Source organism: Ciona robusta, chromosome 7 (assembly GCF_009617815.1).
Source record: "Ciona robusta chromosome 7, ASM961781v2".
Taxonomy (NCBI): Eukaryota; Metazoa; Chordata; class Ascidiacea; order Phlebobranchia; family Cionidae; genus Ciona; species Ciona robusta.
In genome coordinates this window covers 5097363-5112366 of record NC_143241.1, presented here as the reverse complement: position 1 = coordinate 5112366, position 15004 = coordinate 5097363, and the positions used below count along the sequence as shown (strand labels likewise).

Here is a 15004-nt window from a genome sequence, read left to right as displayed (position 1 = left end):
ACTGAAACGAAGAAACATCTGAGGAATAGGAATTGTATTTGTTAATGGAATGCAAATAAACTTCTAATTAAAAAATCTATACAATAAAAAAATAAAACTGAGTAATTGCAGTACTGTTCTAAATTTTAATTACTGTGATTTTAGAACAACGGTACATAAGCGTGGTATTTAAACACCTTTATGCTTTCCTTTTGCACCTTTTCTTGTTTTACAATATACAAAGTACATGGCGATACACACAATAATTAACACAGCTAAATACACCGTAACACTGGGCACATCCGTATCAGAAACCAGAGTTTTTAAAAGAACATCCAATGACCCGTTATTGGGAGCTGGTTGTATTCCGAGTAGATGACACATAAGCGGGTAAATGTGAACAGATTCAAAACCATCTACTACATAGTTTTTCTGTAGATAACAAAAATAAAGTTAATGTTATTAAAGTTGAAATTGATGTTTTGTGATATACTGTTGGTTTTTATATTTTAAAATATGGAAGCATTACATAATTTTATATCAAATTTCAAATACTCTGTAATATTTTTACCAGAAACCCATGTTTGATAAAAAGCAGCTGTAATATGTCACTAGTAGCCTATATAAACAAGTCATTACCTTGAATGATGGACCAATACTGTAGTAAAATGCTCTCATATTAACCAATTTATTATCATATCCATGATCACCCCTAGTTGGGTGGTATCCTGGAAATTTCTAAAAACGACAATCTTTGTAAACATAACATAAATTTAATTCATAAAAAAACAAGGACGGAAATTGGCAAAAATTGCCAGTTGTTAAAACCAAGGTATAAATAAATAAAAAGCTACTTGACTAAGAGCAATAGAAAAATATGTTAATAAACCCATTTCACAATTGAAAAACTATATTGAGTTACATTTAATTTAGACAAATTCGATTTAAGAAGAATGTGCATTGTTGAAGCTATGTTTTTTTTACAGGGCTTACCCAGAAAACAAAGTATCCTGGTTCACCAACCACGATAATGGATGGGATTCTGTCACTTCCTTTTAAATGCCATCTTTCTGGTATCTCTTCTTTGTAATAAACCCGAACATTTGATTGACCTGCAAAAAAACGAACAGATTAAAAAACAATTACTGTTATAAGCATATTTATATTATACTTTATTAGAATAAAAAACATACTACAATAATTTTAGTCGCTTTAACTACAAGGGTGTAACCCAAAAGGTAAAATATCCCATTTAGGTTTAATTTGACTCTAACTATGAATACCTACCTTTTAAAGCTTGGTACACTGAAACTAGTCTTCCTGGTTTTGGTTCAATGAGACCAATAGGTCCATAGCAAAATTGGAAGTCAATATCATCAATATTAATATGCTTGCTTAATGATACTGCATCATCATGTCCCACTGTCGTGTTGATTGGTATATGCCCATGATCACTGGGTAAAAATAACAAGAGCGTTACTTTCCCGCATTGTAATAGCTTTTTACCTTACACCATATGCAGAAGAGAACCCAAAGCAGTACAAACACACAGATTATATCTTTCTGTTTTTAATTTCTGAATTGTTATTTTTTTATAAGATGAAATTTTGTTTAACATAACAGATTTTAAAAATAGGAAATTTTTGTTTTACAATAGGAGAATTTTCCTTAGACGCTTTGAATTTATTTTTCATTAATTTATTCTGGTTACTAAACTTAAAAGCTGTTACCTTATGGATAGTACGGTGTATATATATAAATATAGTAGCTTTTTAAGATTTAGATTTTATCTAGCAAAACTCTTTACAGTGGTTAGTTAATATAACATTTAATATACTTTTCTACACATGCTATCTCATAGGGGAGCAAAAGAAGTCACCCCAGATATGGGACTGTTAACTTATTACGTAATTTAACTCTATTCACTTTTCAAACCTGAGAAATATTATATTAAGGTCATCAGTTAAGCCAGCATCCTCAACTTTCTTGAGTAAATGCATGATAGTGTTGCTAACCCAGGATTTCACATCATATCTCACTCTCTTTGAGTCGGGGCCCAATTCATGTGAAAGAGTATCTGGCTGAAATATACACAATATTAAAATGTGTAGAAAATTATCCAGACAGGTGCTACAGAATAACATTTTTTTATTCCAAGTAAGGTGCTACAGCGTGGCATACCATTGGACTTTATATATAGGTTTTGCCCAAGAACAAATACGCCATCTGTGTCAAGCATTGAAGCCGGTATTTTTTGGTTAAATGCAATGATGCAAACACCTTTTTACTGAGTCTTGGTGTCAATTGCCATGCTGTAAATTATGTTTCTGGTTCTACCTCTTCGAAGTAAAGTGCCACAAAGTCCATATCCTCATCTTTCAGCCAACCAACCACAGTGCTGATACGGTTTTGCCAGGAGCGCTGTGAGTATGGCATAAACTGCTTCTGTAGAACTTTCTTTGTTGCACTAACTCCATTTATAGTTGCATAGCTGCCAGGGAACATGTAGCCACCACTTTTAAGACCCTTTAAAGATAATTGTATTAGTGTAAAATGGAAATTAATAAATTGTATCTATTCTTAATCAGGTTGAAAAAGTAAAAGCTTTTATACTGTTTTTGTGGTATGACCAAAACTGTGAAATGCTTTTCATAAGAGCAAGATTATAACATGAAACGTAATATTTACCAATACCGTAATGGATGGTCAAAATTAATGATTTATGAAATTTTGACCTATTTTGTAAAGTAAACCGACTTGTCTTGATGATATGTACATTACACCCTGTGTATTTCCATATAGAGGAATATAATACAAGGTTACCAATTTTACTTCACATAAACCATGATGTACATTTTCCTATCATACCAACTTGATTGACAGCTGCGATCCATATAGGCTCCACCCCTGTGTCCCACCAATAGTTTACAGGCAGTGTAGAAAGAAAATCAGAACCTTGGTGCCCAACGCTCATGTTATAATGACAGTTGTGCACAACGTTGTGAGACTCAGTGTACAGACCTTAAAAAGAAAGGGCAGCATATAATACAGTAGGGTGGGGAAGATGGGGCACTTTTTAGCTCTGTTTTCTCGTTTCAATAAGTAGTAAAGGAAAAACATTCAATAAATTATAAACTATATCTTCACGACTCCCATAGACCACCGGCATTTGTTTTAAACACGATCAAGATACTTGGATATTTTGTGCTAAAGATGTCCCATCTTCCTCCACCCTATTATATAAAGTTGGGACCCACTTTTATGTGCTATATATATTAACTGTCATAAAAAGTACTGAGCGATGAATGGGAGCTATATAGAGATGCCTGCAAATCGTATAAATGTTTGTTTGTAAAGTAGCCTACATGCGTTCATTGTTTCTTATCGTTCTGTTTTTTAGTACGCAAAGAAGTTAACATAAATACCAGTATCCTCACGACCATAAAGAGCGTTGTTAATTGTTAAAAGTTAATTAGGATATTTGGCACATTATGTGTTAACGGTGGCTATCTTGCCCCAGAATAGTATGTCTAAATTTGTATGTTATTGTTACATCGAACAGGTGGGAACAGTTTCAATTGATAAGTTTTATATTACCGACCTGTAGCTATTGACATGTGAGACGGGGAGGTTAAAGTGGGAAAGGCTCCTTGCAGGTATTTGGCTCGAACACCGTTAGCGTTGAGGTATTGGAAAGCCGGAAACATGGGTTCTTCATTTGCATAGTCGTACCTAAAAGTGATATGGTAGGGTAGTGTAAGTTGGGACACGTTTTTCAATTGTTCGTAAATAAAGATATTTAAAAAACATCATATTTTAAAAGAGCGCTGTTAATTATTTAAAACACAAGAGGATATGTGCATACTATGAGCTAAAAGTGTCCCCATCTTACCCCATATGGCCATTGATCATTGTGTAGAATGTAGCATACGTTGTAACGTTAACCTATTGTGGCAGAAAAGTCACATATATGTTGTAACTCGTATGCTGGCACGAGGTGTATGAAACAGAACACCCGTGATATAACGACTGTCGAGTTTTAGCTATGCGAGGATAAAACAAGGGATTTTCATTCGTTGTAACCTGATTTCTGTGTTTATCATTATATGCGCATGTGGAAGAGACACTTTAAGCCAACAGCTTCAACCCAATGGTCTTTTATTTGGTTGCCTTAAAGTAAATGTGCGAACCGTTTTCGTTTTGTTTGTAATTGAACCACGATCGACACACTGATACACAATATCACCGCATGTCCCACTAACTGGCTAACGGCATCTGACACCGACAAAGTTCGTATTGTTTACCGAGCTATATTGCGTGATCGGCGCGCTCATTGTTTATGTTGACAAATAGAACACTGCTGACTGTGATCAGTGTTTAAGTCTAACGGCATCTGACACCGACAAAGTTCGTATTGTTTACCGAGCTATATTGCGTGATCGGCGCGCTCATTGTTTAACCTTTGGAGCTATTGTGTGTGTTCCGAAAATTCTCTGGTTGCATTGTTTACAAATAACACAACAATTTGCTACTAAAACCGCAGCAAAAATACAGATAAATATAGGAGGAAAGATGGGGTGAGGAAAGATGGGACAACTATTCATTCTATTTTTCGTCTCAGTTGGTAATAAACAAAGAACATTCAGAGAATTATAAAACCGCATCCTAACGACTCCCATGGACAGTTGTTAATTGTTTTTAAACACGAAAAAAAAAAGGATATTTGGATATTATGCGCTAAAGGTTTCCCCTCTTTCTCCACCCTACTATAAAAGTAACGACTTACCGAAAACCGTCAAAAGATATCAAAAGCAGCTTGTGGTGTTTAGTAGCAACAGTGGTAGCAGTAGAAAAAAATGCTAATGAAAGCAAACACCTCAATAACGCTTGCATTTCGATGACTAGACCAGAGGGTCTACTAATTCAAGTAACACGCCTTTGCATCTGTGAAATATGTTACTTTTAAATGCATGTACTATTAGGTTTAGCGGATATGATAAATGTATGCAAACTTTGCACTTTGTACACTTCTTCTTCTAACAAGCTTCATGCTGTCTGGTCTAATTTAACACCGCGAGTAAGTTTCGCTCTAATTCCACTGAGATAACCAGACCCAATTAACCGGCTTCTGATAACCGGCCGCTGCACCACGCCCAGATGCGCTATTATGTACACTCGGACATTGTTTATTTATTGCGGACGTAGTCACCTATAGATTCTCTTCTCTTTTCGATTACAGTAACGAAGATCCGATTAATTATAATTAAAACAGGGAAGAGAACGGAACTATAACAGCAAATCGACAGTCGTAAAAACACGCTCCGATGACGTGATATATTTGTTCCGACCATTAAATTTGTACCCGGCGCTGTATTTCGAATGGACCGCAACGCTACTTCGCGTGCGCAGTAAGTCGGAACGAATATAATGACCACTCGGTTCAAATTTAATACGACCCTCCATTGAAAACGTTCCACACACAACGTTTGTACGTTAAAAGTTTAATTATCGGGTTAAAGTTAGCAGAACTGTATAGGCTATGTTTTTGTAGCGTAGGATATTCAAGTACTCCTAACAAACTTTATTTTAGATTAGTTTAACAAGCATATTTTACTTAATTTAATACTTTTCTCTTACATTTGAAAATTACTTAAAAATATGCTGTTTAAAATGAACATTTTTCTTAGTTGACCGAAAGTAAACAATGCTAAATGCGAACTATCCTGTTTTTTCTTGACAAAATACAACAATAGTAGCAGGGGCAAGTGCAACAACAAAGTGATTTTGGTGATTAGTTCATTACTGGTAATTATCGGTACAGGATGATGTTTGACGTAATCTTATATTGCGACACCAACAGTACAGGTGGTAGAAATGTTCCTTGAAATGGTGCAAAAAGTATATAAAATATTTTTCCCCGGGACTTTTTTTAGTCGGTCCATATTTAACAAACCTTGTATTATGTTTGCATCGACCTATTATGCGCAGTAGTGTTACGGCGCGTGCGTAATAGCGCCCAATACAAATTCAACAATCGAAACAAATGTATCACGACACCGGTTAATTATTGTATTCAAGCACCTTCTGAACACTCCCCCAAAACAATGCAAATACAAACAAATAACATTTAATTTAATTATCGTATAGGAATAGGTTAAGAAATGAACATTCACTTTAAAAGCCGTAATTACCTTAGGTAACCTATGTTCAAATGCGTTTGAGCGTGGGAAAACACGTGTCATAAATGCGGAAGCGGTTCTAATCAGCTGGTTTTGGTGTGACGTAGTAAGGTTTTACTATACGTTTTCAGGTGCGTTTACGTGTCCACATTTGTGGCCAGTTTTAACGTCGTATGTCGCAGGAATTCCAAAACAAAAATATTCTTTTAAACCATATATAAACATTAAACAGCCATACTTTCTTTATTTAAATGTTTATTTTGTTAACAGAATCAAAAAGGGTAGCATATATACGATAAGAATGAATGTAGTGAAAAGATTTTCGCTGGCATTTGCATCAATTTTATTGGTAAGTTTGATATGAACATTTATAAACATATTCCCAGCTTTATATTTTATGTTGACAAATAGAACACTGCTGACTGTGATCAGTTTGTTTAAGTTTGGTATATGACTGAAGGAGTGTTACTGGATAACTTACCAAATTTACGCAGTAACTCAACTATATTTTAGTGTTTCGAACTAGTGACAAATTTACCTACTTGGCTATATGCTAACTCAATATATTTACTTTATGGTTTTGCTATTATTTTAGGAAAAAATATTTTCAGCATATTTTTATATTTATTTTATTTGCTAGGTGCTGTCGCTTCAAGAGGTTGAATGTAAGAAAAAAGATGAATTTTCTAAGTTCGTGCAAGAAGTGGACAACGTAAAGTCTTTTAAAAAGTTGATTCGGACTAAAACTAATGTTCTTGTCCTATTTGCAGAATCAGGTACAGTTACACACACATATATATAATATATATATATATATATATTGCAACAATATTCTGTAGTTTGAATGGCTTGTATTGTGTTCTTAACTTTTTGATGTCATAGCACTCAGTTTTATTTTATTTTAATGAGATCCTACAGTGTAGCTTGCCATGACTTGAGATATGGGCCAGACCAGAGTAGACAGTAGTGCCACAACATAAAGTTAATGTTAATTGGATGAAGTTTTGCAAGTCACATGAGATTCGTGGCACAATGGTTTGTAATGACACACAATTTAAAAAACCTTGGTGCATACATATGGCAACAGTATACATATGCAAACAGACAAGATGGAAATAGTCTATGTTTATATTGTAATAAGTGTGTATATATATATATATTAATTTTAAAAACAGACAGTGCTGCCCAGAAGCGATTCTCAGTGTTTGGGGAAGCTGGTAAAATATCAAAAGGCACGGCAACACTTGCATGGGTGGATTGTGCTGATAAAGAAGGAAAGAAGGTAAAACTAACAATGTTTTGTTTGTTGTGTTGATCAATCAATTGTATATTTTCTTTATTCAGTTATTTCTGCTACCAGGTATAATGTAATTAATCTTTTAGCTGCTGACTTTATGAATTCTTGCCAGTTAGCAGTCATAACGGCGGAAATACACTGCATTTTGCCCCAAATAAGCCCCTAAAAAATATTAATTTATTGTATGTGTTAATGTTCATGCAAATTGCCGAGGCCTAAATTATTCAATGTATTGAGTTCTAGGTTCCGTAACTATGTTTTATTTTGAGTGAGTCTTAACAGCAATATCTTCAGTCAAATTATATATTGTATTGAAATTGATATGATACGTACTTTAGTCTTAAGTTAAATTATTAATGTTATTGGGGTATGTAAGTATTTGTTACCGTGTATGCGGTATTGCAAAATTTAAGTTAAATTATTTATGGAATTTGAATTGTTACAGTATGTTTATGTATGTAAAATAATTTGTTCAATGTATTTTCAATTCAGTTGTCTTATTTTAAAGTTTCTAATTTATAGTATTACTGGCGTTTAGAAGATTAGGTATAATAGTATTTTGGACCATCCATTTTACTTCTAGTTATAATTGAGTTTTAGTTCTAGTTATAAATATTTACATATTTTTTTCTTGTTTTCATAGTTATGCAAGAAGCAAAAAGCAAAGCCTTCACCCGTGGAAATCCAACATTATAAAGATGGAGAGTACAGTTCAACTTATGACAGGAAGTTTACTGTTAAGGTAATCACTGTAACAAGTGGCTGCTGGCTGTGTTGTGTTGGTATTCTGAAATGCAAGTGTTTTGTATTAGACTATGTCGGATGTTGTATTGATTGAATAATTGTAATTTATCTTCACACAGTGGGAAAATATACACTATGCGGCGAGTTACCATGTTTAACTTTGTGGTTAATTGTTTTTTTAATGTATGGCCGACAATTTAGCTACTTATAATAACAAACCACTGGATTGAAACGATTTGTCTTGCTCAAGGTCACTTACACCCACAAAAGTAGCAGCAACAACTTTAGAAGTATTGATAGCTTTTATGAATGCAACCTGTTTAGAAACACATGACTACTTTTAAACAAGAGTGACATCATCTGTTTCTTGCCCCCAAAACTGGCGAACTTTTTAAACAAGGGTGACATCTGTTTTTTGCTCCAGAACTTTACCAAAAACATTAAAAACTGATTTTGAACTTTCATCAATTTTTCCCTCAGTCAATCCTGGCTTTCTTGAAAGATCCGAAGTCCGATGGTCCATGGGAGGAAGAAGATGGAGCAGAGGATGTTGTTCACATTGAGTCAGAGAAACAACTTAATAAGATGATCAAGAAGAACAAACCGTTGCTTGTCATGTTCTATGCTCCATGTATGTTTTTTTTTTATTCAATTTAGAGGTTATCCATTTTAGATTTTAAAGGTTTATCCATTTTTAGAGGTTAGAGGTTTTTTATTTATTAAAAAAGATGTTTTTTGTTTGTATAGATGTGGTTGCAATATTTTTACGTATGGTTGTGAGTCTTGTCACTAAAGGGTTTAAAGTTATGGTTTTTACTTTTTAAATTATAATTTACAATGGTCATTTCTTTATTTAAAGTTTTTTGCATGTGTAAAATCCAGCTGAAAGTTACATTATGTTTATATAATAAGGTGCATGGCTAAATTTTATAGATTTTTGTTAGAGTTCAGTGTTTTTGCATTGAAATCATAACTTATCATGTATTTATTCCAGGGTGTGGATATTGCAAGAGATTTAAACCCGTGTTCGCCGAAGCTGCTACAGAAGTAAAAGGACAAGTTGTAAGTTGGTGTTAACACTGGTTTCGAACCCTTTTTATTCTACTTTTACCCTTTGTAATTTTTTCTGCCAAGCATCTTCTAGAAATAAAGATATAAAGTTAACTCATTTAAACTAAAAAACTTGAAAATACTTCGGTGAGATTGTCTTCAAGGTTTAATTTGGCAGTATGGCTATGTCATGCAAATTTGAATGAATGAATGTAACTTACTTTATCCCTGCGTGGCCGGAAAACGATAGTCGTTTTCACACTGGTTTATCACCTCGTGCCAGCTTATGAGTTACCATGTATGTTACTTTGTGGGTGATTATTTTTTTGGATTGTTTTTCATGTTTTTATGTATGGCTGATAATTTGGACAACCCATTAGTGGCCACTGGGTTGGAGCAATTGCCGTTAAGTGTCATGCCCAAGGACACATACGCTCACAATGGTAGCAGCGTCGAGCCTTGAACCCATTATTGTCTTTCAGGTGTTGGCAGGTTTAGATGCTGAGGGCAACAAAGATTCTGCCTCAATCAGGCAAACTTACAATATTACTGGATTCCCAAAGACAATTTATTTCGAGTGAGAAATCATTTAAATATAAACTGTAACCATGTTGGATTATTTTTTGTCCTCACATCAATTTTTATATCGTTGAATTTAGGAATAAATGTGATTTATTTACCCTCCTTGGCGGGGTTTACACAGGTGTTCTGTTTCATTCACCTCATGTCCGAGTTACCACGTATGGTTGTAGAAATAAATGAGAAATTGCAGTTGTTTATGTTTTAACACATGATTATTTTGTAGCAAAGGAAAACAACTGTTTGATTATTCTGGTGGCCACACTAAGCAAGAGTTAATAGACTGGTTAGAGGAGTAAGTATTTGTCGTGTGTTTCTTACAAAATACCCATATATTTAAGGGTTTTTTTAAAACTGTTTTTTTTTTTAAGTATTATTAAGTTGTATTGTTAAATTGAAAAACGGTGTAAATAAAAATATGTAGAAATTTTCACAAACTAATTGAAAGCAGTTTATCATTGACTATTTTTATTTTAAAACGGCAAAAAATGGCATATCTGGAAACTGGAGCCTTGTGCTTGTACAATATGTATTTAGAATTTGCTTTGTTGAAAAAAATAATTTCTAACTTTATGTTACAGACCTTCAGAACCAAAGCCAAAGGAACCTGAGCCATCATGGGCTGATGATATAACTGATGTTGTACATTTGACCGATGAAACTTTTGATCCTTTTCTCGAGGAAAATAAGAAGGTTATGGTTTTCTTCTATGCGCCATGTAAGTGGTACTTGGTATTCTAAAAAAATTATAATTTGAAATTTTTTTTTTATAGAAAATTTTTTAAGTTTATAATTTTTTTTGCAACCTAAAACTGTAGCGTAGGGTGAATTCCATGAATATACCTTGTTTGTTCTCGCTGGCGGTACAATCACAGTTGTTATAAAATGGGTTTTGTGGTTTATGATATTAACCGTTTTATAACAACGGTCATTGTAGTCTAAATTAAAATTTTTCATCAGGTAAGTGGTGCTTGGTAATATAATTTGAAATTAAAGAGTTTTACATTTTTCTTTCAATTTAAAACTGTAGGATGCATGTAATCTGTTTATTCACAATAGTGAGACAATGACAATTGTATAATACGAGTTTTGTGTTTTATAACATTGGAACTTAAACTTAAATCGCATTTTTATGGGCAGTTGTACTTTATAGGCAGTGTGTGGTTAGCTACAATTTAATATTTCTTCAATAGGATTGTTTAAGTATTTAAATTTATTCTAAAATTCTTTGTGGATTTGAATAAATCATACTAGATGCAAAGTAGTTAAGCATTTCTTGTAAACAATCTTTTTATCCTATTACATTGCGATACATAAAAGAAGTTAAAAAATGGTATTATACCTGTGTGTAAATTTGATGCTAATGTTAACAGATTAATGCAGTGCGGACAATTTCAGGGTAGACCTGCCTACCTTATCACCCAGGTCTGGTGCCTATACTTGGGTAGTAATTTTTCCCAAAGAACATACCTACCCACAATGTTAGCAGCGCCGAGCATTAAACTGTTACCCTTAGTTTATAATGATGGTGGTCACCTCTGAACCATGTTTCAGACAAACCATACTTTTGGATCCATTAGCAATAACAGTCTGATTACTTTTCAGGGTGTGGTCACTGTAAGAATTTGAAGCCTGAATGGAACAAAGCGGCCACCATACTGAAGGATGAGGAAGCCTCTGAGAAGCTTACTGCTGTGGATGCTACACAATATAGTCAGCTTGGTAATAGATACAAGGTATAAATGGTATTGTAAATTGATAGGATATTTCATGAAATGTTTCTGTGTGTATATTTTAATAGAAGTGTCAGTTAAAAACGTGTTTGCTGGTGTTTTGCAAAAAAGTTTGGAAAATCTGCATAAAAGAATTAAAAGTGACTACGTTACAATAAAATTATTAAAATGTATCAAAATACACCTAAAAATATAAATAATTTTCGACCTAATTTAAATGTTACATTCTTAAGGTCACTGGTTACCCAACTGTAATCTACTTTGAGAATGGTGAGCACAAATATGATGCTTCATCCGCATTCAAACGAACTGCGGAAGGAATTGTGGAATATATTAAAGAGTAAGTAACATGATTTTTATTAAATTGGATGATATTTTTCTGCAAAAAAAATTTAAAAAATTTTCGCAAACTATATATCATTAGTTACTTATTATGAGTTGGAGCCAATATATAATGTGTTTGTGTCAGTATCTGAGGTTACCAACTACTTAAGTGGATTTTTCATTAGCTTCATAACTATATTTGTTTAAGTCATTTAGTCTCAATAGGCTCGTGTTCATGAAAGCCAAGCACTCTCCATTATATTTTATACACTAGTTGTACTTGTCAATATTGATTTTGTTTGCACTTAAGTGTTAGCATACATTTCCATTATATTGAAAACTACTGGAACATGAATGTGGGATTGGAGTACTGTTACATTAGCTGTATAACTAACATATGCTTGTTAAGCGGACATGGCTTCATTACTATTAGTGAAAATATGCTATTTGAAATAATGGTGCCAGAAAACTTCTTATCCTAACTTGTGTAACTTATAAAAATGAATGTAATTTATTTATCCTTACGTGGTGGCGGGCAACGACAGTCGTAATAACATCAATGGTATGTCTCATACACCTGGTGCCCATTTACAATTTAACACATACAAAATTATGTTGGTACATGTTTAAAAAAAAAGATGTTCAATTTACAGTTTTTATTGATATACAACATATGTAACTTTCGGGGTGAAATAGGTAGCTGAAGTTTTTTTAAACTACCTATTTCTGGCACTTTCCGTTTCCATAAATATTGTATTTTGTTCCATGCAGCCCCAAACCACCCCCGCCCCCTGAGAAAGCTTGGACCGAAGTTGAGAGCGATGTCGTCCATCTTGATGATTCATCATTCAAATCTACAGTGAAAAAGAAGAAACATTCCTTGGTCATGTTCTACGCACCATGTATGTTTTTACTTATTTTACTATTTACCTTTTATTTGGGAAATAGCTTGGTGGTTAATGGTATTAAACTTAAACAAAACTTTTGTTAAAATTTTTTATTGTTTCAAATATTTTCCAATCTTGCCCAACTTTATATATATAAATAAATATATATATATATATATACAGATTTCAAATAGAGCCATTCTGACAGTAGGCTTAATAATATTTCTGAAGGCAATAGCATAAACACACATATTTTTTTCTACCTATATTGTTGGAATAAACAAATTCTATTTGAACAGGGTGTGGACATTGTAAGAAAGCGAAACCAGAATACCAGGGAGCTGCTGCACAATTCGTGGATGACAAGAAGGTACGTAATGCTGTCTAGCTAGCTATTCTACTAACTTAATGCACTAAACCTGTACATTCATGATATTTTTACTTTTTTGCAGTTGCCTACTATTGACTTAAATTTGGTCAAACGCAATACAATTGTATTATGTACTTTTTAACGGCACAGATTATAAGTATTAACAGATTTTTTTAACTTCAGACATTTGATGGTTTAGTTCGAAACATAAAAAAGGACGAAAATAAGGTTATTGTAGGGTGAGGGGGAGATGGAACACCTTATATTTCATTTTCTTATTCTATTTGGTAGTAACTAAAAAAATTATAGATAGCTGTTAATTGTGTAAAACACGTTCAGGATATTTGGATATAATTTGCTTAAGGTGTGTTTATTCTCACCCTACTAAGTACATAGGTTTTGTAATTCATGAAAGAATTAGTATTTTCAGTATTGTTAAACCACTAACTTTCAGGTTGTGTTCGGCGCTGTGGATTGCACACAGAACCAAAAAACTTGTGAAATTTACGACGTCAAAGGTTACCCTACCATCTATTACTTATCATATGGAAAGAATGAGGAGAAGTACCAGCTGGGCAGAGAGGTAAGATCATTTTACCATTTAATGTAATGAGTCAAATCATATTACGATGGTTTAGTGTAAAACTTATATAGTAGGTTTAGAACAGTGTTTCTCAACCAGTATATAACTGCTTTTAAAACTTCAGAGGTGTTTATTGGGGGTTTTGCCAAGGCTATAGAAGCTGAATGATGAAAAGTTTGTCACTATTAATCTAGCAATGTAAATGTAACATTTTTATTCTGGCCTGGCGGGCAACGACAATGGTTATAACAGGGTTGTTTTTACATGTTGTTACATACATGGTATGCCCCATGCCCACTTACAAGTTACCACATATAGATATATACCTTACCTTTTAAGTGATTATTTTTTAGGATATTTATTAATATTATTTATTATTATAAGTAAAAGTTTCTTTATAAAAAAATGAGACACTGAGCCAAAGGGTTGAGAAACACTAGTTTAGTAACATAGATTGTAGGCCTAGCTTTTCACTTACTGGTGGTAATTCTAACAAAAAATATTTATTTTTTGTTTTCTCGTGCCGCTTGAATTGTGATGTCATAAAGGAATCGGATTTCGTCAAATTCATGTCGGGAAAGACGGGAGTTACGAAGACAGAGCTGTAGTTATTTTAAGATTTAACGAATAGCGGTGTTATGAAACTATTTTAACAAATTTCCGTTTTTCAATTACACCTCTTGAGACTATTTTCTAGAAGTAGCTTTTTGGTTAAATTTGCAATAATTTTAGTAAAGTAATAACAGATAGAAATTATAATGTTAAATGTCAAATGGTACATTTAAACAAAAAATGTTAAAAGCACTTAATATTGTTATCAATGAAGCAGACTTCTCATGAAATTTTGTCTTATTATTTCTGCTTCCATGTTATGCAGTGTCAAAATTCAAAATATATTTCATTTTTCATGCAAATTATGGCATCCTATCTATACCTAAACTGTTTCGCCCTGGTTTTTTGAAGCATGTTAAGAACTAGTTACAACGTTAGAATGTAGTGTTACTTATAACCGGTGGTGGTGCCTTAGATATTTTTCATTCACAATTCCTGAAGTGCCATATAATTGCATTACACCATATTATTTTGAAAAAGTTATCATGTACAGTTGTTGAACTTTTCGATGTCTGTTTATAATATTGCCTTGTTTGAAACAGTTGATTACTATTTGGTGGCAACAGCCTTAAAAGTGAAAATTTATTCGGGAAATATAATATTTTATAGGTACATTATGTTTTACTTAGCCTACATGACGAAATAACAAAAATATGGTCAAAAATAG

General features: G+C 33.2%; 2 protein-coding genes across 3 annotated transcripts; one reads left to right on the top strand and one right to left on the bottom strand.

Annotated features, from left to right (window-relative positions):
- Positions 1-19: 19 nt before the first annotated feature.
- LOC149734070 (ectonucleotide pyrophosphatase/phosphodiesterase family member 7-like) lies at positions 20-4975 on the bottom strand. Of its 2 annotated transcripts, XM_089881566.1 has the most exons (9): positions 4766-4973; positions 3581-3711; positions 2852-3000; positions 2317-2505; positions 1915-2060; positions 1267-1433; positions 973-1091; positions 619-717; positions 20-411 (listed from the first exon to the last, which is right to left on the bottom strand). In XM_089881566.1, exons 1-9 carry the CDS (start codon positions 4870-4872, stop codon positions 169-171), a joined length of 1350 nt encoding a protein of 449 aa, XP_089737692.1. In that variant the 5' UTR covers positions 4873-4973; the 3' UTR covers positions 20-168. The 2 variants fall into 2 exon arrangements, with proteins under 2 accessions (XP_089737692.1, XP_089737693.1); XM_089881567.1 differs by lacking the exon at positions 619-717 and having other exon boundaries at positions 4766-4975.
- A 1348-nt stretch (positions 4976-6323) lies between these two features.
- LOC149734069 (protein disulfide-isomerase A5-like) lies at positions 6324-14949 on the top strand. The gene is made up of 15 exons (XM_089881560.1): positions 6324-6507; positions 6799-6934; positions 7334-7440; positions 8099-8197; positions 8680-8830; positions 9194-9261; positions 9732-9826; positions 10055-10123; positions 10410-10546; positions 11434-11564; positions 11795-11901; positions 12657-12787; positions 13072-13142; positions 13597-13725; positions 14274-14949. The coding sequence occupies exons 1-15, from the start codon at positions 6460-6462 to the stop codon at positions 14331-14333; spliced, it is 1539 nt and encodes a 512-aa protein (XP_089737686.1). The 5' UTR covers positions 6324-6459; the 3' UTR covers positions 14334-14949.
- Positions 14950-15004: the final 55 nt, after the last annotated feature.

What these genes read in the sequence shown, in the direction of transcription:
- LOC149734069 (XM_089881560.1), top strand. Translation starts at nt 6,460, where the DNA reads ATGAATGTAGTGAAAAGATTTTCGCTGGCATTTGCATCAATTTTATTG. An exon ending in CCAAAGACAATTTATTTCGA is followed by an intron (nt 9,827 to 10,054) that starts GTGAGAAATCAT and finishes ATTATTTTGTAG; the next exon opens with CAAAGGAAAACAACTGTTTG. An exon ending in GGTTTTCTTCTATGCGCCAT is followed by an intron (nt 10,547 to 11,433) that starts GTAAGTGGTACT and finishes ATTACTTTTCAG; the next exon opens with GGTGTGGTCACTGTAAGAAT.
- LOC149734070 (XM_089881566.1), bottom strand. Translation starts at nt 4,872, where the DNA reads ATGCAAGCGTTATTGAGGTGTTTGCTTTCATTAGCATTTTTTTCTACT. An exon ending in GGATCGCAGCTGTCAATCAA is followed by an intron (nt 2,506 to 2,851) that starts GTTGGTATGATA and finishes TTATCTTTAAAG; the next exon opens with GGTCTTAAAAGTGGTGGCTA. An exon ending in AGTGTACCAAGCTTTAAAAG is followed by an intron (nt 1,092 to 1,266) that starts GTAGGTATTCAT and finishes GTTTTTTTGCAG; the next exon opens with GTCAATCAAATGTTCGGGTT.